General features: G+C 39.8%; 3 protein-coding genes across 3 annotated transcripts in view; 1 reads left to right on the forward strand and 2 right to left on the reverse strand.

Annotated features, from left to right (window-relative positions):
- The window catches only part of LOC109463401 (charged multivesicular body protein 2a), a 9,125-nt gene extending 7,184 nt beyond the window's left edge, over nt 1–1,941 (reverse strand). Inside the window, exons 1-3 of the mRNA XM_019760212.1 lie at nt 1,816–1,941; nt 825–1,025; nt 35–214 (exon numbers count right to left, since the gene is read on the reverse strand). Coding sequence (XP_019615771.1) covers nt 35–214; nt 825–998 — 354 coding nt within the window. The 5' untranslated portion in view covers nt 999–1,025; nt 1,816–1,941. The remainder of the gene's footprint in view (nt 1–34; nt 215–824; nt 1,026–1,815) is intronic.
- A 215-nt stretch (nt 1,942–2,156) lies between these two features.
- LOC109463399 (twinkle protein, mitochondrial-like) lies at nt 2,157–5,569 on the forward strand. The gene is made up of 3 exons (XM_019760209.1): nt 2,157–3,467; nt 3,804–4,007; nt 4,369–5,569. Exons 1-3 carry the CDS (start codon nt 2,298–2,300, stop codon nt 5,275–5,277), a joined length of 2,283 nt encoding a protein of 760 aa, XP_019615768.1. The 5' UTR covers nt 2,157–2,297; the 3' UTR covers nt 5,278–5,569.
- A 3,473-nt stretch (nt 5,570–9,042) lies between these two features.
- On the reverse strand, nt 9,043–27,333 carry LOC109463400 (alpha-N-acetylneuraminide alpha-2,8-sialyltransferase-like). Its single transcript, XM_019760211.1, has 9 exons — nt 27,143–27,333; nt 18,060–18,209; nt 17,212–17,496; nt 16,299–16,440; nt 15,322–15,434; nt 14,672–14,764; nt 10,532–10,673; nt 9,944–10,052; nt 9,043–9,403 (listed from the first exon to the last, which is right to left on the reverse strand). Exons 2-9 carry the CDS (start codon nt 18,176–18,178, stop codon nt 9,183–9,185), a joined length of 1,224 nt encoding a protein of 407 aa, XP_019615770.1. The 5' UTR covers nt 18,179–18,209; nt 27,143–27,333; the 3' UTR covers nt 9,043–9,182.
- Nucleotides 27,334–27,767: the final 434 nt, after the last annotated feature.

Consider the following 27,767-nt stretch of genomic DNA (forward strand, 5'->3'; position numbering starts at 1 on the left):
CGGGTGGTTTAGAGAGAGTACAAGAGGGACAAACCTGTTTGTTCATGGTGGCCATGGCTTTGGTCACCCCCTTCATGGCCTGTGCCATTTCGTTGTTGGATTTGAGAGTCTGAATCTTGAGAGACACGGCCTGGATGTTTGCTCTCATTAACATGAACTTCTTGACGTAGCGACGTGTTCGGACAAGATCCTTGGCCATGATCTTCACAGCGTCCTGTTGAAAGATTAAAAAACAACACTAAAACAAAGATGCTATAATAATTATAATACTGCTGGTACTATCCTCTTCATCCTTAACAAAACATAAGGCCATGATACATGCAAAATTAAGGACGATTCACAGTCAATACAAATCTAAATGACTTGAGGGAGTCTACGACATTATCTACCAGTATATCAGGGTATTGAACAATCCCTCATCAAAGACGGGGGGCGCCACAGACTTTCTGCAACGGTACCTATGATTCACCAAGTCACATATGTTGTCTGCATAACATGACGTCTAAGAAGCAGGGGATTGCTCATTCCTTGACAAAGACTGTCCAGAGTTATATAGTCAATAAGCACAATTTCTTGTGGACTTGGGTAAGTCCGATTTTGTTTTCAAGGCATACCTCAAGGGGTTTCCCACTATCAGACACTGGTAAAGAACCCCCCCCTCCCCCAAGCAGTGGAAGGACCAGATATAGTAAACTTTCTGAAAGACACAGGAGTTAGCTTAAACTATTAGTATTAAGTTACACACAGGCCTCAGATTCTAGGGGCTGGGACCGTGCAACATGGAGAAACCTAACAGAGGACTACACCAATCAAAACCATTGTACCATTTGTCCTTGTTTCGCCATCTTTTTGATATCAGCGATGATTTTCTTCTCCTGTTGTTCTAATTTGGCCCGTTCCCTGTCCAGGTCTCGGATGGCCCTGTTCAGCGCTCGCTGGTTCTGTTTCAGCATTTCTGCTGGTGTCTTCTTCTTCCCAAACAGCCATTCCAGAGGCATGGTGGCTTATACTGTGGGGCTTTGGGACTGAAAGTTGAACAAATGTATTGTAAAAAGGTGCAATAGCTCAATAGGGAAAAGTGCTTGCTTTGTAACCAGGTAGCCTGGTATCCAGTCTTACGTGATATTGGGGCTGTTGAGCTGTTGGGGTGTTCGGGCAGGTTGTGCCTTCGGGGGCTCTAATAGCTTCCCCCGCCCAGTGCAACAGGCCGTCCCCGTAGGAGTGTTACACTAATAAGAGACAGTATGCTTGGGAATTTGGTTTCCCCCAACACGATACTAACCAGGAGGTTGTGAGTTCAAACCCTGCAGCTGGCTGGGTCATACCAAAGACTTAAAAATGGTAACGTTACATACTGCTTTCTAGATGCTAAGCATCTATGTATACGAAGGTCAAACACACAACACTACCAATGGGCTAGCCCCCTGCTGTAGTGCCTTGTTGCTGAGAATTGTAGCATTTTAATAGTGTGAAGAACTTTAGAGGTTAGAAGAAACACAAAAAATTGACCTGTTTTAATCTTCGAAATGATATCAAAACGCAATTTTGGGGTTTTCCTTCTAGATCCCATGTTGACTACATAAGTTTACAAATGTTCATCGCATCGTTTATACCCATAGATATGATATCTAAATTATAGGACAGAATAGAATTTGATCTAGTCTTGTTTTGACAAGATAACTCCCCTCCCCAAATATCGCACCATCAAATCATGACATTTTACTTCTCTGTTTTCGAAACATAAACACGTTTACGGAAAGCTAGCGTAAATTCAAGACATTCTCTATTAATCTGGAACACCTTTAGGCTCCTTACCTGGTGAGAAAAGTGATGGTTGACGTCTTTTCTGGTGCCTTTTGGTGACAGGAGCTTGTGACTCACACTCACCTGCGAAATAGCAATACGGAAGTATGTATTTTGGTCCTGACGTCACATACACCGCAGCTAGATGCTACAAAATAAGAAGAAAATCTTACTTAAAGTAATCTATTGATCATAAAAGCACCTAATTTTGTGATTTGAAATGATTTATACGACAGTTGTACAGTTTTGCAACCTAAGGTGTGTTTTATTTGAATACAAACGATTTCTATACTGTATTGTGTGTAACTTGGATGCGGTGTATGATGTCACGATCACAAGACGGTTAAGTAGCGCCACCTACCGGAATAATGATGAACAACAGGATCAAGATGGCGGCGCCCATCCACAAAAAAGCGCGCGTGTTTTCACATGACAGCTAGTACCTGTATATCTTCTCTGTGCCAGGAAAAGGGATAACCTGCTGCAAAGTGAAGATGCTGGGCTCCATTCTTCTTCAGCGGTACTCGGTTTTTGGTTGTCAAGTCGTAGATTTTTGCATTCGGAGGTCGGTTCACAGACAGAGCAGCATGTGCATGCTATGGAAAGGCCAACAGTGTATAAGATACACAAGTCACCGGGGTTACTATAGATGGAATCCCCGTTACCTCTGTGTATCTTCAACTCAAAACCCGAACTTGCAATGCTCGAGACCTTTCACAAGACTTGGAAACACAGATCACAGACGTTGCTACCTCTCACATCCAAAGCATGCTCTGTCAACCATAGCCAGAGATCATCAGAAAAACTGTTGTCAGATTCTCCCTTCTCAGAGTAGCAACCATTCTTTCAGGTTTTATGGAAAGGCCTTAGCAACTGAGGAGTATCCAACAGTCACCGCGACGGGCATCAGGCATGTGCTGCGGAAACACAACATTCCCTTCAGTACCGGTTACACGTGCTTCGTCGCAGAAAGCCCGTTCGTCACCAAACGAAAGAAGACCGCCGCCGCGAAGAAGGATTTCTCTCTGTTCATCAACATGACTACGGGTTATTTCACGTGTTTGGAGTCCGGGGTGACGGGAGGGTGGAATTCGCTACAGGACTACCTCGAAGTCGTGCCCGCAAAAGGTCGCGCAAAGAGCACAAAAGCCAAAACAGTCGCAAATCAGGAGAATGGAGGGGAACCCTTTTCCACGATTGCGTCATTAAACAACGTAAAAACGCAGTCGCAAATTGTCGACGACACTTGGAATCATGCCACACCCATAAAGGAGACCGATAAGGCAGTACTGAATACAATATTATCCAAACTCGGCGCAGAACACCTATCCCATGATTCCCTGGACAAGTTGAACGTCCGTGTTGACGTGGAGAAGGGCAGCCTGGTTTTCCCGTGGTTCCATCATCATGACAACAGGATATGTGGCATGAAGGTCGTCCAAGGTCGCACGACTGGTAAGGAGATTGAGTACCGTGAGTCGAGCGTTCCGAAGTCAGGGTACTACAACCTGTTTGGGTGTCAGTTGGGAACAGCCGACACAGATGAGGTCATCTTGACAGCGAGCGAGTTAGATGTGGTCGCGCTCAGGCAGGGGCTGCGGAACAGCAAAAGGAACACGATGCTGTTAGCGCTGCCCAAGGGAACAGCATCACTGCCTCAGGAGGTGCTCAGTCTATGACTCTTTTTATTCACACTCTTTGAATATGTAGAAAAAGATCCAATAATTTATATACTTGTATTATACAATATGTATTGGTTGTAGTAACATACATTTTTGTGGTATATTGAGTCCTTGTAATTGTAAAAGTAAAATAGATAAGAAAATACATGTATCACACTGTCAGAATGTATAAAATGAGGTGCTTTGTATTCAAGTGTTAGCTTGCAACTTGAGCTTACACCTGTATCTTCTACGTACATGTATGAATTGAAAAAGTCAACATTATTACAGATTTTTATTTATTACCAACTATATATAATATATTCTGTATCTTTCCAGATTCTGCCATTTCTGGAGAAGTACCGCAAAGTGATCCTGTGGTTTGGCAACGACATGCGATCCTGGGAGGCTTCCAAACAGTTCAGCAGGAAACTCAACACCAAACGCTGCTACTTCATCCGACCTAAGGAGGAGCATCCCCGTCCACTGGACTTCCTCCTCCTGGGGTCCAGCATGGGTCAAGTCGTGTCCGAAGCCCAACCGGTTTGTAATAAATAATGTCTAGATAGTGCTATAACTTATAGTATAAGGTCTAAGGGTTTACAAGGAGTTTAATACTAAGTTACAGAGACAAGGATACAATACAGATACCACAAGCTGTACAATCTAGAAATCTACAGATCACCTTATTAGTATTACACATGTACTCTGTCCTGGGTCCTGAACAGACTGACAAAGTCACTTCCAACTCAACTATGCTAACAATAGTTCTTCACTGATTGGTTACTCTCACTGACCAATCAGGGCCTACTTATCGCGCTAATATATGCAAACATCTCTTTCCATATGCAAACATCTCTTTTCCTATAAATTACCATAATCACAAATGTCATGTCTGTTACAGGTCAACCACAAGTCCATCGTGTCCTTCAGGGAGTTAAGAGAAGATGTGCAGAGGGAGCTGAGTCAAGCCGAGCAAGTCGCAGGCGTCAAGTGGAAACGATTTCCTCAGCTTAACAAGCTGCTGAAGGGGTTTCGGCGCGGGGAGTTGACCGTGTTCACGGGACCGACGGGAAGCGGGAAGACGACGTTCATCAGCGAGTATTCGCTGGACTCCTGCATGCAGGGCGTGAACACGCTATGGGGGAGTTTCGAGATACAGAATGTGAGGTTACTGAAGATGATGCTGTCACAGTTTTCTCAGGTGAAGTTGGAGGCAAACTTGGAGAACTTTGACGAGTGGGCAGACAGATTTGAGGCCTTACCGCTGTACTTCATGACATTCTACGGACAGCAAACGCTAAAAAACGTGACAGAGACCATGCAGCACGCGGCGTACGTGTACGACATCGAACACGTCATTGTGGATAACTTACAATTCATGATGGGGACTGAAACCTCCATCGGCGTAGATCGCTTCCGCCAGCAAGACGCCATCATCGCGACATTCCGGAAATTCGCCTCAGCCAACAACTGCCACGTGACGCTCGTCATCCATCCACGGAAGGAAGAGGACACCAACGTGTTACAAATGGCGTCAGTGTTCGGAAGCGCGAAGGCAGTACAAGAGGCAGACAATGTGCTGATCCTACAAGACAAGCGACTTTCAACTCAGCAAGGGAAAAAGTTTCTGCAGATTGTGAAGAATAGGTTTGACGGAGAGCTGGGCGTCATGCCACTGAACTTCAACAAGGACACCCTGTGCATGTCCACACCAAAGACTCCCAGAAGAAAGAAAGTAGATGTAGAGAAGCAGCCGACTGAAAGTAGCCCGAGTGAAGACAACATAGATCTACCTCTTGTCCAGGACTGAGACAATGCAGAAAGCTTTTTAGCAGTAAAATTGCACCTAACAGTACAATTATATTTGTAAGGTCTTAGGTCTGCTCTTTTTCCAATGTGCAAATTACTTGCAAACTAGATTTGTACTGAACACTAATTTATACTAGTAGTTTAAGGATGGACATAGTCAAAATGAGGTGCTCTATTTCTGAAATTTTGCAATGTTATTAAAAAGTCGTGCCATCCAGTGATGATTATGCTTTTTAGGACAATCTCACCTTTTATATAGACATGAAACTCAAGTCAAGGTCCTACATCCCAAAGTTTTTGTAATTTTTGTAGTATACTAGTACTAAGTTACTAACCTATGAGTAAGTACACCAGGCAAGCTACAGGAATCATCTGTTGTTGGATGGTACCAATAGTTTTGCTTCTACTAGTAGGCGAAGAAGAAAAAGAAGTGTTATATTTTGCAAAATAAATCATTAACATCTATTTTGTAATGCATCTTTCTTTTGTAATCTCTATAAAGTATAATCATGGCTGTGCACCTTTGACTTTATCTCTTGTGCAAAGGAAATGAAAATGACTTACCGAGAAGGAGTGTTGACATTGAAATTGTTTATTTCAAAACATCAAGGATACACACTGCATTTTCTTCAACAATGCTGCACTCGATTTTGCTGTAAAATAATACTTTACGAAACATTGCACTTTGTTTTACAAAAATATACGGCACCGGACAAAAAACGTACCTCGTTCAAACTATGACATTTTTCACACTGGCCACAAACAACATACAAACATGGCTCCCTCTTTACTACTAATGCTAGCGTATTGCACATTCAGTCATCTTGGTAGGTATATGTTACATATTGACACAGACTTTGGGTTTGAAGATTTGCAGCTGAAATGTACAGATATCATCCAGACAAGGAATATTAATATCACTTTATCTGAAACTGCATCTCACAATAGATTCATATTTTTGATATGCATTCCTTGCACCATTCATTTTTTTTATGGTAGAATTCATAATCTTTGCAATGGAGATGTTACAGCTTTGAGCTGTTACAATAAGTTTCCAAATAATATATTACACTTGAGATTGACAAACTTTCCCAACATTGCTTTAACTCTCCTCCTACTGTACCTCCCTTGAACATGTACCATGAGTGTAAAAATGACCCCCGTGAAGAGGGTTAATACATACATTTTGTACAATGACAATGTTGTTCAACAAAGATAAAACATACATTTAACATAGAATGAGAGATATACATACGAGTAAGTCAACCCTAATACATAAAGTGATTTTGTTAAAAAATTATAGTGATATATTTTGATGAATTCATTCTCTTCAATGCTATAGAATAAAATCATATTGTTTACCACAGAATATACAACGACAAAATTTCCATAATGTTAAAGTTTGCATGATTGTTACTGACAATTTTGCTACCACCTACCAACCTGATGAATACATTCAAGGAATTGTACATGTATATTTGCTAGTTTTCCATCTCCAATCTTTGATACCAGTGCAGGGAGCCTGGTTTACGGCATATATACATGTACCTTTCACATGATATTCTTCCCTTTTGTAACATTTAAGACAAGGTGGAAGATAATCTTATAATACTCAACTTGTTTTATAAAACTTATCAAATGGTGGTAGATAAAAATAAAATTAAAAAACAATCATAGCTTTACACCACTATAGTAATTGACCAATCCAGTAACATTTCAGGATATTGCTACTGTAATGTCAGTAAAGAACTTTGCCTTGTTCAATTTGTAAAGAAAGGCGAAATGAATAAAAAGAAAGAATTGTAACCCATCAAATTGCCGACTTGACAATGATACAATGGAAAATTCATAGTAATATGACATATGCATATGATACCAAAATTGAAAAATGATAGAATCAGAAATTTTGAAGTTCCTTCACATTGAATAAGAAGAAGAGCTTAATAATGTTACATAATTATAGATGACCTTACATGTATGAAGCTACATGTAGATAGCTACAGTGTAGATATTTTTAGGAACTTACCGTGTACAAATTACAAAAAAAAAGAACAAACATGATGAAAAAGCCAGGTTTAAGGTTTACATAATTTCTACATAGTACTTAACATATAATATTATGTTTCCATGTGCAACTTTTTTTTTTACAGCTGGCAGCCACTGCCTTGTAATCAGGGCATCTTCTAAGCATGAAAATCACAGGTGAAAATGATTTCAGACAAGAGCCTTGTCTGAAAGGACTTGTCCTACAATGTTATTTTGTAAACAAAGGTGAAATGAATATAAGAAAAAATTTTTACCCATCAAATTGCCGACCTGATGATGACACAATGAAACAATGCAAAATTCATGGTAATATGATACGTGCATATGATACCATAATTGAAACATGATAGAATCAGAAATTTTACAGTTCCTTTGCATAATTCTAGATGACCTAAGACTTACATAATGAAGCTAGATATTTTAGTTTGATGTAAACACTCTTTGGACTTACCGTGCAGAAATTACAAACAAATAAAATACTTTTAAATTTGTGAGAACAAATGTTATGAAAAAAACAGGTTTAAGGTTTACATTATCAATTTCTACATAGTACATTAGGCCACAGCAAGTAAATTTTATGGATGACATTCTCCGCAGACTCCAAATCTAATGCGAGTGGGCAAGAAAAAAAAACAAGGCGGGCTGAAAAAAACAAGGTTCCTACATTTTAAAATTTTGACTCAAGCATTGTACAAATGGTTTTGATTCAGTAGGAACATCACATATACACAGTCAGCATCACTGCATCAGAGTAAGAAACAAAACATTATATCAGAGCCTTTCCTTGTCTCCTCTCTTCATAGTTATCTGCCATCCACCTTCTGGCATGGCAATAGACATCTTTGGCATGTTGACCACTGTCAGAAGGCAACAAAATTTCTTGTTTTTTTCCCAAAATCAGGCGAAAATCAATGCACGCGCTGATGTCATCCATAAAAATTACTTGCTGTGGCCTAACATATATTTTCCATGTGCAACTTTATTTTACAGCCGGCAGCTTGTAATCAAGGTATCTTCTAAGCATGAAAATCACAGGTGAAAATGATTTCAGACAAGAGCCAGTCTCTTTTTAACACATGTAGAAAACAATGTGTTTGTTGTTGCTATATTCTGGGTTATTTAGAACCAACACTCCCTATTGCTATATTCTGACACTATTGAAAGGTGTTCCGTTAGGAGCTCCCTGAAAATGTTGACAACATTATTAAGATCACAGCGTTCTTGTAACGCAATTTTGAAAACATTTACCTGGTTGATGTTTCAGTAACTCCTCAGCTACCTTGATCAGGGGCTGAATGGATAGTGGTTTGTTGATCATTGATAATGAAAATTTCAGCTTGATAGCATTTCAAACTGTGTGGCGTCCTGTGGCTGTTCAAGAGGTCGTGGGTTCGACTCCTGATATTCCTGGCTAGACCTAGTGTCCTTTGGAAAGACACTTTACACGGCTTTCCTCACTCCACCCAGGTGTAACTCGTAAAATAGGTATATGACCTCAGTTGGGGAGGTAAAAGGCAGTGGAAGGAGAGGGATGGGCTCTGCCTTCCAATACCATGCCGTAGACACAGTGGATCAACAACCCACTGCCCCTACAGCCTCAAAAATGGGACTATCTTTTACTGTCCAGTCAGTCCCTGATGAAAGAAACTGAGAAGTTACCAAAATATCCACCAGGTAAATGTTCTAAAACTTGTGTTATAAGAACCCTATGTTCTTAGTATTATGATACTCTGCAAATGCAGAAACCAGTGAATGATGATGATCATCATCAATCTGATGAAGCTAACAGCATTTTAACGTTATCAAGATCTAGACGCACGTTCTTGAGTAACTCACTGGCGCTGTGTACACGTTGTACGGTTAAGGCTGACACTTTTCCGTGGTTATATGTACAATCTTCTTGTCCTGTAGCTTCAGCAACTGTACAAATTCGGACGACATGGAGTGGCCGCTACTCTGGTAGCCTTTGTCGTAGTAGTGGTATGTCACGTTGTTCCCCTGACAGTTGAGGTCAAACGGCCAGAAACCATAGAGGTGAACCTCCTGACAATAGGAAATCGCCGCACTGGCCAGAAACAAACCTAGGGAAAACAACAAACAAGGGGCACATATAGGATGGTGGAAATGTCTTAACCTTCAGCCTACCAAATTTGTATGTTTAAAAAGTTAGGCAGCAGACATGTACTTGATGCACACTCATGAAAGTTCTCTTCCCAGCTGAATTTGTTCACTGGTGGAGTGCTTGCTTTGCTTGCAATATGTCTTATTTGTTTTATAACATGCTATGAAGGAGAAGGAAAAAATTATTGTAACAATAGAATATGGTAATGATAGAATACTGTCACAGTAAGTTCATTTATTTGGGGAGGAGGTACTAGTAAGTTGATTTGATTTTGTGGAGGAATTTAGGAAAAGGAAAAGTTTTGTTCATTGGCACTGTTTGGTAGTAATACATAGTACAATGTACATGTACATTGAATTTCACGGTGTCACGAATTCGTGAAGAAAATTCATGTTGCAAACACTGCAACTGCAAACCACTTCAAACATTTCAAGACTTGCAGTAGTTGCATCATAAAAACAAAAACTAAGCTGCTACACAGGGTAATTTTCCTACTGACCAGTGGATAGTCTCTTCCCCTGTGGTAGTCCCTGGTCACTCCAGTATTTCCCCAACATCCGCAGGTGGTTTGGGTGGGGAAACACAACTCTCTGTTGGGCATTCGCACCCTAAGGAAAACAACACATTTTCAGAGATACATTATATACTATATCACTAAATTGTCTGTTACATGGTTTATTTTTTTCCTAATTCTTCAGCAAGCATGTAGCCAAGGCTGCTTATCTAGTTAGCTAGTACCAATCAATCAATGAATCGATCAGTCAATCAATGAATGAATCAATCAATCAATCAAATCTTAATGCAAACACAATTGCAGGTGCAATGTATGGTAAATTTCCAAATGTTATAGCCAAAGTAGCCATCATACTAGGCTGATAAAATTCTGAAGGTCTAATGCAATCATATCAATCAATAAAAACATCTGTAACACCTAAAAGGGCAAGACAAGGACTTTCTGTAAACAGTTGTAGTCATCATTCATGATCATATCCTGACTGAAACACTTAATCTTTTTTATGTGCAAAGCATAAAAAATGTGAAGAAGTAAAGAAGCAGGAAGTGAAATTGCTGTGGCCTCAGGACTAACCTGCAGGGTTTTATGTGCATAGTATGCCAGCTGCATGTTCCTTCTATAGGAGAAGGCAGGGATCCAGATCAGACTGTCATTGTATGCACTGATGTCCTGCAGGAAGAGGTTGCGAACTCCCCTTTCACTCAGTTTCTTATACCTATCAGCAAAAAGGAAAGAAAATCCTTAACTAGAAAAGTAACGTTTGCAAAGCAAATGCATAATGTTTACCTTTGCATATGGTCTGCTCTGTTAATTCTTACTCAAACATATTTCGTATATAAGGTGCCAGGAGCCTAAATCCCTCCTGCTATTTAATTGCAACAAGATGTAACCCAACACCAGTTACCATGGTGACAGGCGTCTGGTTCAGGTCATTGACCTTATTGGTTTGGAGAAGAAGAGGAAGAAGAAACAGAGCAAACAATATGTTTTCCTTCAGTAAACATAAAAAGAAGACATTGGAAGACCATATAATTGTGTAATAAATGCACAGAGAATCAGTACTATTGTACAGGTTTAATTTGTGGGGTCACACATGACAAGAAATAATCGTAAAAAAATGAAAAAAAGATTTGACTAAGGACATATGGTAAGAGACAGATTTTTTCCCGAGGGTTGAAAAAGACGTAATTTTCAGAACAAAATGTTGTTACCTTTGAAATCCACAGTAACACACACAGAAGGCACAAACTGCACATCACGGGGACATGTGTACAGCCAACAAAGAACAAAACAAACAAACAAACAAAAGGACAGATTTTAGCAAAGACCACACCGGCACAAAGGACAATATATAGTCCAATCAGGAAGAATAGGGTAGCTTTGTAACGTTAACTCAAGTGCACATTAATCTTAGTTAAATAAATTCATCTTTTTGATCCTTTAAAATCAGTACAGACATTCAAACTGAGTAATACAGGCAAAGATTTTAGAGAGTGTACAGTAGCAAACTTGCCATTTTTGTGAGGCTTTAATGCCAACTGTAAATAAAATTGTTGGTTGCTTTACGAGGAACGTTTGCTTTCAAATGGCAATTTGACCCACAGTTAGAATAATGTGGATTTTTAGTGTCCTTAGAATTTACTAGAGATAGAATTTGCCAAATGTTCCTAGTAATTAAAGATTCAAATAATTTCATAGATATGAGATAGAGATTTGTATAAAATGTTTCAAGGCCACCCAAAAACTTCCAACAGAGCATCACAAAGAAAGTGAATTCAGAATGCAGCATCTCAATTGAGAAAACCAGGGGTCTGCCTATTTACCGGAATACACCGGAAAACAGAGTTAAACACCGGAAAACACCGGAAAACACATATAGGAGGCTAAAATCTACCGGAATACACCCTGATATGATGAGATAACATACCGAATTGCTGTATTTTGACATGAAGTAACGTGTATATCGCCGCGGGAACAAGAAATCGTTATGAATTGGCGATCGGTGATCGCGTAGGCGAGCCGACCAGTCGCCATGTTTGTTTACATTGCCGACTACGAAATGTTTGTTTAACGCGATCGCCGTACAGAAGTGAAATTTACCGAAATGAAAAGGTCTTTGATGCAGGTACCGCAAGTTGCTACATTCTGGCATGAAATAAGTCGTATATGACTTTGTTATATGACGTTGGGAACAAGAAATCACTATGAATCGGCGGAGTCGACCCGGCCAGACGCCATGTTTGTTTACTTAGCAGTCGGCTATAACGCTATTTTTCTCTCTTGTGTATTTTAGAGTCATTTCTGAGCAACTAACCAACGAAGTAATACTGATGTTTTCAGTACATTCATGTGCCTGTCGGTACATTTTACGACTGAGAAAATAGAATATTGAAAATGCATCTATGTTTTGGACGACTAAATTTCACGGAACGGGGCAAATAAAGAGTTCGCGATGCATCTAAGTTAGCGAAAAAAAAAGAACCAAATAGTTGAAATACAAAAGGAAATGCCGCCTCTTTATAGACCGGATCACTTAAATCATTTTCCGATCGCGGGGAACGCGCGGTCACAACATCGCAGCACTCAAATACACTACCGGATAACACTAATGTGACAACATGTGAAGTACCGGCCGTGCGTGGCGACGGAGCGCCGCGCACGTGTTTACCATTTTCAAGAGTTCACAAAATTTTTAGGACAATACTAAATTCTGGAGCGCCGGGTGTCAGCGGAAGACACACATTGAATGGGGCCACCTTGCCTGCTGTAACCTGGCCGGACCACGGAAAAGTTAGCTCGGCGTAGCTAGTTTATAAAAAATTCGATTGCGGAGGAGTGAGCCTGTGCTTCCGAATTTAAAATTTGATGCAAACCAAAGAACGAGGGGCTACTGGGGCTTTACTATTCTGAACGGGAACGAGCGAAAAGGTTTTTTAAAAATATCTCGTAAACTACTGCTTATGTCACAAAATCAAAGGTGGAAAGCTTCTCGTCGCTGGGACGTTCCCACGTGTTGCCAAGACGAGTCGGCACGTCCTGATCAGACAGAGCGGCGTCACGCCCTCAGCACAGGCATGGCCCCGCCCACCGGGCGGACGGCAAAAGATTTCAAAGGCCCAAATATTGTAGCAAACCCCGCATTTTCACTTCGTACCGCTGGCTGGTATAGTCCCGCTCCAAATTAATTTTCCTGTAGCATTTCTTAGGATTTAAAGAGATTTCGTGATACGAAATGAAAAGATTTCTGTCAACTGAACCTTTGTAACGGCATGCATTACATGGATATAATCTTTGTTAAAGATTTCTGTGTTAACTAGAGCCGAAAGTGCATTAGAACTGGCCATCATCAGTTGAGGCACAACTACCATGTTATATTCGTGTTACGTTACGACGAAAAAGAACGTTCACGGCGTGCAGACCATTTTAAATCTTACCAACCCTCTTAGAATTGTTTTTACTCTTACGGGGGTATTTATTTTCGGCCGTGGTTCCACTGAGATCGGCGGCTGGCTGGCGAACGCCGGATGCGCCCCCCTCTGGATCCGCGGGTGCATGTAGCTGCTTTATCCAAAGTAATTATAAGCATGCTTTCTTTATCATTTTGGGCATACAAAAACGAAGTCACTGTTCAACACAAATCAAGTTCCTTTATAGATAATTTTGTTAACGTTATATAAATATAGGTTAATACGTTAACATGAACGTAACTGTGAGTATGACCTGGACGGTATTAAAAGAAACACATATAAAAATACACATTTTCCCCGGGAAATATGCAAATCTTACATCACGTGTGCCTGCTACGCGTCTCTGATTGGTTGAGTTTCTCTGCCGGCAAAAACAAGCGTGGGGACGCCCGCTCAAATAGTTTTCTTTGTTTGAAAAGTAACGCTAATTTCCACCACTACATAACGAAATTCTTGTGAATAAATGTATAACTCAAAAAGTCTTTAGGGGAAATAAATATTCTTATCCGGATTTTTGGTGTATTTGGTGTTCTTTATTCATGATCGAATGGTGCCGAAGTCAGCGTACCCTGACGCTCATGAGCGATTCGCGATCGCCTAAATATCGCTGAAGAGAACATGTTCAGATCCTGGCGATTATGTTTTAGATCGACTACGATAAAATTTCAGGGCTGTCCTCGGCAAAATCAGATGAAATTTCAGTGTCAAGCTTTGCAAGAAAGTATCAAATGCCGCCGCTCGCTGACGCACGCACTCGCTCTGTGCGGGTCATTGACCTTCGATTTGCGTTGCTTCCGGAAAATGTCTGGCAGTTTTATCGTCGGATTTTTGCGCTTTTATCCAACAGACCGACCTCGTAGCAATCATTCACGGGTATCCTATGCTACTATCTTTCTTCCAACTAGTTCGGAGTTGTGTGCACTGTGTATGGGAACCGCATCAATCTGAATAATCAATTCTCTTCTGTGATGGCGCTAAACAAACATCGTAGTCCGCAATGTAAACAAACATGGCGACTGGTCGGGTCGCCTCCACCGATCGCTAAATTATAATTTCTTGTTGCCGGGTTCCTGCGGCGATTTACACGCTATTTAATGGCAAAACACAGCAATTTGGGATGTTATCTCGTCTAAGCAGGGTGTATTCCGGTAGATTTTAGCCTCCTATATGTGTTTTCCGGTGTTTTCCGGTGTTTAACTGTGGTTTCCGGTGTATTCCGGTAAATAGGCAGACCGCCAGGACTGACTTTTTCTCTAGGATGCTGGGGTTGAGGGTGATCAGGGAGGTTTTGGACCCGACATCTTCACTGAACACCGCGTTTACTGGAGCCAAGTTACATCTGTGGAAGGAGGAAAAGGTGTAAGAAAGGAGGAACATTGTAGGACATTGTACAATATACCAGGCCTTCAAATACCTCCTGCATACATGCAGATTGATGTAGCAGAATTGGAGCTGTGCAGGTGTTCCTGATCTCTACCAGTACTGGTTCATGTTTTGTTCTGAAATTGCCATACATATATAGTATAAGAGCCACAGCTGTTGTATTCTAAGCCCTGATATACAATAGTCTCAAGATTTAAGTCAGCTCTCAGAAGCACACTAGTACTGGAGTTACCAGTAGCCATTTGGCTAAGAATTCTCTTTCAGTTACTGGATTAGGCAGCGGTGAAACTGGCACTACTTAATGCTTGGTGAACATATATCTATCTGAGTATCAGTATCAACTGTTGACAGTTACTCTGCCATTTCAATGACTGTAGAATTGGTAAGAAAATTGACTGCAACTGCTATTGATTACATCATGATCTATATGCACCTAAGTATCAATAGCTATTCTGCCATTTCAATACTTGTATTATAGAATTGATGAGAAAACTGGTACACATGTAGACTGACCTTATAACAAACTCTGAGGCGTCGATCTTCTTCCCACACTTACTGCCCAGGAGGATCCCTCCGTTCCCCACCACACTGCAGCTCTTAAAGAACTGGCCACTCAACGAGCTGTTCTGTGGGGCAAGGGGAAAATATATAATTACATTGTAGGTCTGTACTCCGTTCAAAGCACCTGTTACAGAAGACCATGATATATATTAAAGGCATCCAACTTCAGGATGGCAAAACAAAAAATACTTTGGATGAGGAAATTTGATATACTGCCATTTCTTTGCACATTTTTATCTTCATTTCATGTATCTAAAGCATTCGAAATAGCCCAAAACAAGCTATGTGAGGCATCTATATATTTTTGAGTACCACCCATAAATAGCTAGAACCAGCCTACGATACAAGAAAAAAAGCATTTGTTTTCTATCAGTGACATAGATATCAATATGCTTTGGAATGATTCAGCTTACTACATTAAAAGAATGACTAGAAGATTGACTTTGAAAATCAAGTTTTGCCACCCTGAAATTGCATTGCATGCCTTTAACTTCAGAACGTTCTCTATTCAACAACCAGTGGGTTCTTACATTTGAATTTCGGTGAATTCCTGTCACCTTCAGGTCAACAATGAATGGTTCTGATTCGTACTTGACAATACGTCACAACCTTCTACATTTCGGGGACCACATTTGAAATTGCAGCACGAATCAGAACCAGTCATTGTTGAGACCTGAAGGTGACAGGAATTCACCGAAATTTCAATGTAAAAATCCACTGGCTGTTGAATAAAGAGCCTTGAAGTTCACATACAGAGTCCTTGCCAACTTGATGAAATTATTCGTGCACATAGTATTTTGAATGTTGATGATCACAGTGAAAATGGATGATCATTCATTATGTTTTGAACTCCTGATCCTTTCTTCCTCATAGCATATTAGATACACATGTAATTGAGCCGTTAGGATTCAAACGCCACAATCCCTTACCTGAGGGAGCAGGCCAGTTGTTCTGTGGGTGATCTTTAGGACAGACTTGTCTCCATCGAATCTAAGCAGAGAGCCCTTGGGGACATTCTGCCTAGTTGCAATGAAGAGGTCTCGAACATGGCAGCACGTCTCAAGGGATTCCCTGGGGAAAAAAGAAAGAAGAAAGTAATTTAGGCAGCCTGTATAGGATTAGAAACAGTAAGAAGTCAGCCTGGGCATACATCCCCAAGCTACTCATATTTCTCATATCAAATTTTAAAAGACTGTTGGCAGAACATACTGCACCTGTGCAAAATTCAGAGTTATAGATGACATCCTGTCTAGTTTTCAAATGTTGTGTCAGAAAAGGCATCTTGTCAATGGACAAAATGCAATGATTGATCAAATATCCAACAGAAACCATACATTTGTAGTTTTGTGCAGGCACATTGCGTTCTGCCAACATTCAGTAATTGTACATTATTTCATGAGTAACACAAGATATATACAAAGAATTTATCTACTAGTAGTAACTGTTATTAATCTTGTATACATATGGGTAGTCCCTTCTGCCAAATAGGGACATAAAAAAGGATGTAAAACATACAAGTCAAATTAGACTGTGATAAATTAATAATATACAAGGTAAATGAACAATGAAACATTATATAATGGTAAATCATTAATATGTTAGAATCAACATCATGATAGTACTATTGGATGACAGGAATGATTTAACATAGTTATATATGTAATGCAACAGATATCAGCAAGCTAACACGGAAACTGTGTAGAAATGGTAGCTAGCTTTTATAACATGAAAAAAAGGTTGAACAAAGAAGGCTCTTGTTTAATAAATGGTTGAATAAAGAACTTTAAAATTTGCTATTCAACCATTCAACAACCTGATTTAACTATTTACAGATGAACAAACCTTAGTTCTTCGATGGCGGTGTAGTTGAACTTCCATTCGTTTTCTTCTGTTGTGGTCTTCTTGTACCCGTACCCGAGGAAGTCATCTTCGTAACTATGCGGGTGACAAGCCTCCAACACGGGAGTGTGTTTCACGGGTTTCTTCTTCGGAGGTTTGATGATTTTGGCCTCGTTGCGTACCTCTCGCCTGGCAGGGAACCACGGTAGAAGTGACCAGGGCTGTACGCGATCTGAGAACAGCGTTCCTGAGTCGGCTTTCTCTTTTCTAGCAGGGAACTTGTGGGCTCTGGAAAAAAAGAAGGAAAAATAGAGTCTCTGTAGTATCTATTGTGTTAACATGTCACATTCAGGAAATAAACTAATGAATAACATGGCATATTTGGCATAGCTGTTTTAACTTTCTGCTAGCTACCCATTCCTTGAGCATATACAAATTAGGTGTTAGAAAGCTACCTTGGTATAGGGAGATTGTTAACTTTTAGAGGGCCTACATGACTGGGGTCTATGACAAATTCAGGAAGGCTGAGGCTATATCATATGCTACATCATGGCAGGCTGGCTATAATGCTTTATCATAATGCTAAATTCAGGCATAAATAAAGCTCTGTGCAAAATGCACTGGCTACACTCTATTGCAAAGAAGTAAATAATATATTATAGAACATTGGTGTAGAGTGAAATCTACAACTATAGCTTATTCCTGACATCTGTGGCATTGGATGGTGATGATAAAATTGGGCCAAGTTGGCTACAAAATATGTATCAAAAACTGAGAATTAAAATGGCTAATAACGGAAAAAAAGCATACAAACTTCCTTTAGCTATGAATGATTTCTTTAAGAAAAAGACCTGTGTGAGGAGACGTTGAAGACAGTTGGATGCGAGGTCCAGCCATGGCGTACTTCCATCCACGTGATGCCGATCACAACAAGGTTGATGATCCCCAGGGCAATGACCTTTCGCTTCATCAGAGAGCTGAGGGGCGGAGCCTTCTCAACACTGGAATATCAGAACAGACAATGGTTACAATCAAGTCAGTGTGAACGTTTTCAGCACCAAGGAAGAGAGGTGAGAGAAGAGAAACGCTTTCAAGAAAAGTAATGTCTGTATAAATGCTATTCAGCACCAAGGACAGGGGTGAGAGAAGTGCTTTTTAGAGACAGTAATGTCTGTATGAATGCTTTTCAGCACCAGGGACAGGGGTGAGAGAAATGCCTTCCCTTGACAGTAATGTCAGTGTGAATGCTTTTCAGCACCAGGGACAGGGGTGAGAGAAATGCTTTTCAGGGACAGTAATGTCTGTGTGAATGGTTTTCAGCACCAAGGACAGGGGTGAGAGAAATGGTTTTCAGGGACAGTAATGGCTATGTGAATGCTTTTCAGCACCAGGGACAGGGGTGAGAGAAATGCTTCTCAGGGACAGTACTGTCTGTGTGAATGCTTTTCAGCACCAGGGACAGAGGTGAGAGAAATGCTTTTCAAGGACAGTAATGTCTGTATGAATGCTTTTCAGCACCAGGGACAGGGGTGAGGGAAATGCTTCTCAGGGACAGTACTGTCTGTGTGAATGCTTTTCAGCACCAGGGACAGGGGTGAGAGAAATGCTTCTCAGGGACAGTAATGTCTGAGTAAATGCTTTTCAGCACCAGGGACAGGGGTGAGAGAAATGCTTTTCAAGGACAGTAATGTCTGTATGAATGCTTTTCAGCACCAGGGACAAGGGTGAGAGAAGAGAAACACTCTTTAGGGACAGTAATGTCTGTGTGAATGCTTTTCAGCACCAAGGACAGGGGTGAGAGAAACACTTTTCAGGAACAGTAATGCCTGTGTGAATGATTTTCAGCACCAGGGACAGGGGTGAGAGAAGAGAAACACTCTTTAGGGACAGTAATGTCTGTGTGAATGCTTTTCAGCACCAGGGACAGGGGTGAGAGAAACACTTTTCAGGAACAGTACTGTCTGTGTGAATGCACCAAGGACAGGGGTGAGAGAAATGCTTTTCAGGGACAGTGAGGTCTGTGTGAATGCTTTTCAGCACCAGGGACTGGGGTGAGAGAAATGCTTCTCAGGGACAGTACTGTCTGTGTGAATGCTTTTCAGCACCAAGGACAGGGGTGAGAGAAATGCTTTTCAGGGACAGTAATGTCTGTATGAATGCTTTTCAGCACCAGGGACAGGGGTGAGAGAAATGCTTTTCAGGGACAGTGAGGTCTGTGTGAATGCTTTTCAGCACCAGGGACAGGGGTGAGAGAAATGCTTTTCAGGGACAGCAGGGCTCGAAATACTGGGTGCATGTGCACCTTAGTGCACCCAAAATTTGAGCTGTGCACCCATTTTTTTCTGTGGGTGCAGTGGTGCACCCAAATACTTTTGTAGGTATTTTTTACATATCAAATGCATAATAGTATACAGGATATTCTTGGCATGAGTGTCTTTCTGCACCTGGGACAGCAGTGAGAAAAAATGAAGCATTCAGTGTGAATGACAGGACAGCTGTGTCAGAAGGTCATTCAGCACCAGGGACAGCTATGACAGCAAGAACGTATAATCTAGTCAATGTATTTCAGCACTTGGAACAGCTATGACGGAGAAGATGCCATTCAGTGTTAATGACAGGTACAGCAATATCAGTGTGAAAGTCACTCAGCACCAGGGACAGCTTGACAAAATGAATCTATGGTTTAGTCTACATGACAGGGACAACAATGCCAGTGGGAATATCATTCAGCACCATGGACAGCTGTGATTGGAAAGATGCCCTTCAGTATAACAGCAATATCAGCGTGAATGTCATTCAGCACCAAGGACAGCTGTGATTTCATTGTAACATAATGGCTTGGTATATTATATTAGCGAAGTACTGCTAAAATGGAATAAAAATATCACTATTCTGCCTCTATAGTTACAGAACCTATGTCGCGTAGTAAACTATGTCATTCTGCACACGCTATTCTGCCACTCACACTGCACACTTAACCTAGTTCAAAGAGGCTTTTTGAGCTCTTCAAAATCCTGCAACAGAAATAAATAGATCCTTCAAAAAGCTCTTTGCCATACTCTAAACTCATATCTACATGACCCCAATTTCAACAAGTATGACAGAAGAGCACATCTCCAAGATTACTTAGGCGACAAGAAGGCTTTTCAGGTCAACTTCTTGGAACTCAAGAGACATCTGATTTGAGAGTATTAACATTTATGAAGAAGATGCAATTTCTTGATCTAATACTGTAAACTCTTGAAATATCTGCAGTAAGACTTTTAAGTTCTATATTTCAAGGTGTGGCTTTTGTCATACATGGGCTCTGGCTTATGTCCCATTCGAGATGACATTCCTAACCAAAGCTAGGTACTAATTTTCACCTGAGTCTAGCGACGAATTAGGTGTAAAGTGCCTTTCCCAAGGGTACAACATTGGGGCCTGCTAGGGATTTGAACCCAAAACCTTTAGATTCTATGTCAACATCCCTAACCACAAAGCTAGCTCAACATCCTCCAGCTTCTAAACGTCTGCATGGTTACCTGTGCCTGTACCTGATGTTACTATTAGATATATAGCACTAAATCCAAAATGATGTCAAGTATGAATATTTTATGCATGCTTAACCAGTGTAACATATGATAATGAAATTCAACACCTTCTGTCTGCCAAAATACTGTTGTGACAAAACAAGAAGAAAAACAGATCAACATTTCAACTCTAATATTGACAGCATAACAATTAACATACTGGCAACAAGCCTTTACATCAATTTTCAAGCACACATTCACAAAGCTATGGCAAATTTTGATTTACGGGAAAACTATGGCTTACAAACCTTTTGCAAACATTTCTTTTTACCTTAATCAAGAGCGCTGTAGCTTGAAACTATCCTGTCAATGATTTTCATGTTCTGCTATGGCTAAATACATGGTAAAAATGATTTTATGTATTTATGATAATCTGGCAATGTTTCATGGTGCCATGCTCCAGCTCATGTGATGTTAAAGGATGAGCCACATGCTGGTTTTTAATAAGCGGATGTGGTTTCACCTCACTAGCGATGCCCCAGGGAAAGCAAGCCGAGTGTCTGCGTGTTCTGAGTGCCCAGAATGTCAGAATCCCCGTCAAGATGGTTATTTTGTCTGTCTTATAATCACCAAGCAGATTCTGTGGTGGCTGAAAAGACTATTTGGCCAGGCAGTATCTAACTGCCAGACAGTTACTATTTGCCAGGCAGTATTACCATTTGCCAACTGGAAAATAAGATTTCGGTAAAAAAAGCCTGTAAAAATGACTAAAACACGTCAAGCCTATTAACACCTTGCTGGCAGACTACAGTATAACTTGAATTTACAACTAGCTAAAATACTCATAGTACAAATGACACTTCATAGACATACATATTTGGAGAGGGGAACATGTAATGTGAACATACATTGTACATATAGATGTATATAGTCTTAGAATTTTTAAATCTTTTTTGTCAAGTCCAAAAATGCTGAGTGTCTGGTGGTGGAATTGTTACCTTTAAGGCAGTTCTATCTTAAAAAGTTTTTATCGTATAAGCGTATAAGGCCACAGCAAGTAATTTTTATGGATGATATCAGCGCGCGTATTAATTTTTGCCTAATTTTGGAAACAAAGAAGAAATTTTGTTGCCTTCTGACAGTGATCAACATGCCAAAAGTGGGCAAAGATGTCTGTTGCCATGCCCGAAGGTGGATGGCAGATAACTATGAAGAGAGGAGACAAGAAAAGGCTCTGATTTAATGTTTTGTTTCTTACTTTGATGCAGTGATATGTGATACTGGCTGTGTATATGTGATGTTCCCACTGAATCAAAACCATTTGTATAATGATTGAGTCAAAATTTTTGAATGTAGGAACCTTGGTTTTTTTTCGGCCCACCTTGTTTTTTTTTTGCCCGCTCGCATTAGATTTGGAGTCTGTGGAGGATGTCATCCATAAAATTTACTTGCTGTGGCCTAATGTACATATTGATCCATCCTTAAAGCTTGAAAATCACCTTATTCTAGATACACGTTGCATGTCTAGTTAGCCTTTTTCATACACCTACAAGCTATTCACACATTCAATTTGGCATGAGTTCAGCCCACTGGTCAGGCCAAGATGCTGTATTCCATTAAAGGGTCTTTTGAGTCCTTCAAGATTCTTTTAAGTCTTCGACTTTGATTCCCCAATGGACTTTAATGTAAAGGGTCCATCTTTGAAGTCTTTTGAGAGTTTCCCTTCTTTCAATTACAATTCCCTTTGGACTACCCTGTATCTCAGAAGATGTCATCTACTAGATATGCTTTGTACAGGCTGTTGGCTAATAAGACAGACAATTGTCTACAAAAGTGCATGGTAAGGCCACACCAATTTAAGTTGTTGGTTCTAGGATTTTTTCTGAAAAAATATGAAGCGACAGGGCAACAAAAAAAATAAAGAAATAAAAGCAGGTCTAGGCATCCTATTATAGCCCCAAATGGTCGATAGGAGCCATGAAGTCGACACAAAAGGCTGGGTTAAAATCTAAAGAATGAATTTTGAACTTTTAATCAAACCACTGCATTGATAGAAGGAAAAACTGTATCAACTAGGAAGAAAAGGACTTTCCTTAACTGTTGGGTGCAAAATATGAGCATTTTTGAGTTGATTCAGAACCAGAATCTTTTTTTTATTTTTGCAAATCAGAAAAAAATGGAGAGGCGAATCCGAGAACCAACAAATTAAATTGGTGTGGCCTGAGACGTGTGATCCTTTTTGAAGGAGGAATACCATGATCCCCTGTCACAATTTAGCATTCTTTGCAAAGGATTTCTCTCATTGCAAATGATGAATTTCAAACTACTACCACGATTATCAAAGCAAGCTTATTTTCAATAGATAACTAGTTCATTTGTATATCATCCGTGCAATGAACTAAAAACATAATATGAAAACACAGAAATGTGTAAATTAGGCCCTTTAGATATGTGAGTCTTTAATTCCGATTCCACATTGGAGTCTGTATCTCAGATCATCTACATGTACCTCATGACATTGCCTTAAGATAGACAATTGCCTAGAGCCATGCCCTAAATGCATACATTTTGTAAGATGTGTGATCTTTTTTTTGCAGAGAACTAAGGAGGAATCAAGGCTTCTTTGCAAAAGATTCTAAAAGATTTTCCTCTTTGCAAGGATGAATTTCAAAGTAATACATCAAATAGATTAAAGCAAGCATATTTTCAAAGAATTAGATAAAAGTTTGTGTATTATCTGTGGAATGAACTAAAAATATACATGAAAATGCAACAAGCTGATTGTGTTAAGGAGTGAAGGAAGCAAAAATTAATATCTTTAAAGATCAAGCTCGCTTTTGAAAATGAAAGGAAGCTAGTTCTTTGTGTATTATGCAGGCAATGGACTAAATACATAACGGAAGTGCTGCATTTCCATTTTCTTTGATAGTGAATGCTTTGTTGGTAATTAGATGTTTTTCAGCAACCTACTTTCTAAATATTGATTAAGTAAGTGTTTGATATTCTGGATATCATATTAAGTTAATGAAATATACAGTTAAGCTGCACCAAAAATTCAGAGAGCGGATGTATAGCTGATGCACACTGTTATTCTGAAAAAAAAAGGATATTTTTCATATGCTTAATACACATGCATTAACAATAGCTACCCGGTATTTAACCACCGTAAAAGCTACGTGCATGTTGCCAAGGTACCGGTAATAACAGATAAAAAAGCAATTAGCAAGTGTAAATTACCTCACAAATGTGAACACTCAAAACATGTGAACTCAAAATATGTGAACTCTCAAAACACTACATTCAAACTAACAGTTTTTAAAGGCAAATGCACCCATTTAATAGGGAAGAAAAAATGATATTTGCTCATGAAACAAATCCGTCAACCAAAATCATCATATAGGCAAATCCTCTGGGACAATCCAGACATTAGTTCATTAGGTTTCCTTGTTTAATCACCCCATAAATTCTTGCTGCCCAGCACATAATTACAGCTGATGTCATCTGGCAATTGTGATAATGTTTTCCCTTGGACAATGGTACAAGCCTTTTGGACCAAATTACGAGGATGTGGATGGGGGTTACAAAATATCCCATAGAGGCAACATGTACATTCTACACTAGTAAGAGAAAACAAACAAAAAAATCCATTGAAAACAATTTGTTTCAGCGCAGGGATCAAAAAGCCTCCAATTTTTCGCATGCAAATTTCTTGACCATTTTCGTCTCCATATTTTGAGCCCTTCTCCAATCCATACTGATAATCTATGACATATTTACTAGTTTTGAGGTCAGATTACCACATGATAAAATCAATGGTGGCATTTCTCGGTCACCTACATTGTACATCACTCCATTACCGTGATTGACAGTTCTAGTCGAAGTAAGATGTAATTTGCTTCAACGACCACTTACCTTCCCGAGCTCCTGTATGGCTGTAGCCTCAGAGACCGATTGTCGCCACAGTACCACTAACAGCAACTAATGTAGTGTAGGATACCCCTGCTCCTCTTGAATAAATTATGTTAATGTCATCAGGGCTGCTATGAAGTGTACCGGTATTACCATCCCTCTGTATAGCGTTGTCACGACCTACAGTAATTAATCATGTCTCGTACGTCATCCCTTGCTCTGATGGTCTGACAATACATCTTTGCATTGCTGACCTCAGACTTTAAATTTAATTATCATTCCAATAATCATATAACGTTACTATAATAAAAAAACACACACATTTACGCAGTTCTTTTGTTTTGAACCATGCAGCACAGTAAGATCTTTTCTCTGAACATGTTGCTACAGTTGCTTAGCTGGTAAAGGTGAAGGTGGTCCTGTAGTGCCTTTGAGGCCGCTACTAAAAGGAAAATCATGTGAAGTCACCTTTCTCAAGGACACAGGACCAGGAATGCAAGAACTCAAACCTTTCAATCTCATGTCTGCTCCTGATGTCTAGTAATAGCCATTAATATTCAACACCACACGTGATGCTCAACCTGTTTCCCTTCTAAATACTAATGCCCCTTGAGATGACCACCTGTTAACTGTAATAATATTCCTTCCATTCTTTCTTCCAACACTACATGTATAACGTTATATTGGTAAGCTCCTTCTGTCCTTTCGACTACAGTGTATTTCCCTATATATGCCCACCGTCCTTGGTTTCAGCTACATGTTGTACATCAATCCTCACAGCAGGCCATTACTGTTAACTGGGACTCAGACAATCAACATCGCTTCGCAACCCTCAAAGTTACTGCAGAGCTAACAGAAAGCTAAAGCCTCTGAATACGTGTGTATGTTACATGCTACTAAATATATTGTCCTTCTATTCATGGATGAAGAGAAAGACCTTTAAAGAGAGAAGAAAGACATCCAGGCAGCACATGGTACATACAAAATGGCAAACAAGATTGTACACGTGACAGTCGGCGACTAAAAAGAAAAAAAGAACAACAAAGAGTCACGACTACAAGCATGAATTTTATCAAACGCCGCCTTTGAAATTTGTTTCCCTCCACCACATAGTACTTAGAACCTGTTGTTATCAAATACAATTATACTAGGGCCTCCTCATTAAATTATCTCGAGATGGCAGTTATAAAAATAGCTTAGACTGGCAAGTTGTATTGGTGTGTGATACAGAAAACTACTGACATACATGCAAGCAAAGATGGTTGTTGTGCAAAATGGAAGTTATGATACATCCAACGTTATATGTACACACCCACACACCCCCATAGCTACCAAATTGAGAATTCAGATATAGACCAATCTTCATGTACCAAAATGCCATTTCAGGGCAGCAAAACAAAAAATATTCTGGAGGACAATGTCTGTCTGATATTGACATTTAAATTTCTTTGCACATTTTCATAAGCATTTAAATAGATGAAAAACAAGCTATGTCAGGAGTTCCTTTATTTTGGGGTGCCACCAATAACCAGTCTGTGGTACCAAACAAGCAACCATTTTCCGTCAGCACTTACATTGCATTTTTGCCTCACAGTTATCAGTATGCTATAGGAAAGGGTTGATTCTTACTGAATTAAAAAATGACTTTGAAAATCCAGTGTTGCCAGCCTGAAATTGCTTTCGGTGCCTTTAAGATATACATAATAAAATGATACAATTTACCTTTGAGTTTCGATTGCAGGAATTTTTCTTCAGTACTACATTGTAAGGACATACAGAAGGTGTTTGAATTACTAGTAATAGCTTTTCCTTGTAGAGATAATGCAAAAATACCTTGGGCGTTGAACAAGACAATTAGTATCGCAAGCATCATATTTATTTTAATAATTTATAAATGTACAAACTTGGCTATGCTATCACAAAAGTATATTTTGGACACCTGTGCAATTATATCATACTTCTTTGTGAAAATATGACCTGAAATTTAGCAAGGGGGTAGACTGAAAATATGCTTTTATCATTCTTTTAATACTTTTTATGCATCCTTGGACCAATTTTAATATTTTTTTACAGTAATTCTTCTCTTAGGTTCATCTCCCAATACCTTAAGGCCTATCGTTTTTAGCCACTACACACAATGCTCCCTGCGCAACGATTACTATTTTGGGCGCAGTTACTGAATGTAATATGATTGGCAAGAACTGATGGATCTTGGTGGCCTACTTCAATCTCAGAAAAACCTTTTTAGTCCATTAGAATCACAGGTCAACATCTGTCACTTGCTCAGTTCTAGGGACAGATTTTAATAACTTCATTATAAATCATACCAAAATTACATTCAAGTATGGTTATTACTGGTTGGATAACAATTTTAGGATAAATAGTGTGCATTTAGATAAGCAAAGACTGGAACAGTCGCTGGATTCACGTTTGAAATGGAGAAAAATTTTATATTCGGAAAACCCTTGCACACCCTCGCGCAGACTAATTTCGGTCCGTGTATTTCCACGTACCTTTATACGAGGAATTTTCAGGAAATTTCCATCTTCTCATTCCTCTCTCCGCACGCCACCGTGGTTTCGCCTTCTCCACGCGCCCATTCTGTACAACCTACGAGCTGGAGGAGTCTAAGAAATGGCGGTTTTGATGAAGAAACCAGGAAAATGCACATTTAGCGCTCCGCCATCTTGTCGTCCTCTCTGTGTCCCCGGAAGTGAAAATCATGATGATTTATGTTTCGCTCCATGCGTCGTCTGCAACACACTGATACACTATCTTTTGGAATGCCCATTGCGATTCTTCTGCAAATATTTTGCAAATACAATATTTATTAACAGTATTATTGTTGTCGTTTATGTTCATATTTTTGGATGAAGGGGATTTATTAGAAACTAATTTATTTTTGCAATGAATTGGTTTGAAACGGTGAAATTTAATCGAAAAATTGAAATACCATCACATGACTTGCATATACGGTGTTTGCAAATACTGGCAAGATATTGAACCGTCGGTTAATATTTGCGGTAGCCGAAAGGTATGAATTGATTATGGTGGAAAGATATTCAACGCTGCAGGGGTTTTCAATAGCGCCGCAGGTTACAGCAATGCGCTGAAACACGATACTTTGATGGATGTGTC

The sequence above is a fragment of the Branchiostoma belcheri genome, unplaced genomic scaffold (assembly GCF_001625305.1).
Source record: "Branchiostoma belcheri isolate BF01 breed outbred unplaced genomic scaffold, Haploidv18h27 scaffold125, whole genome shotgun sequence".
Classification (NCBI taxonomy): domain Eukaryota; kingdom Metazoa; phylum Chordata; class Leptocardii; order Amphioxiformes; family Branchiostomatidae; genus Branchiostoma; species Branchiostoma belcheri.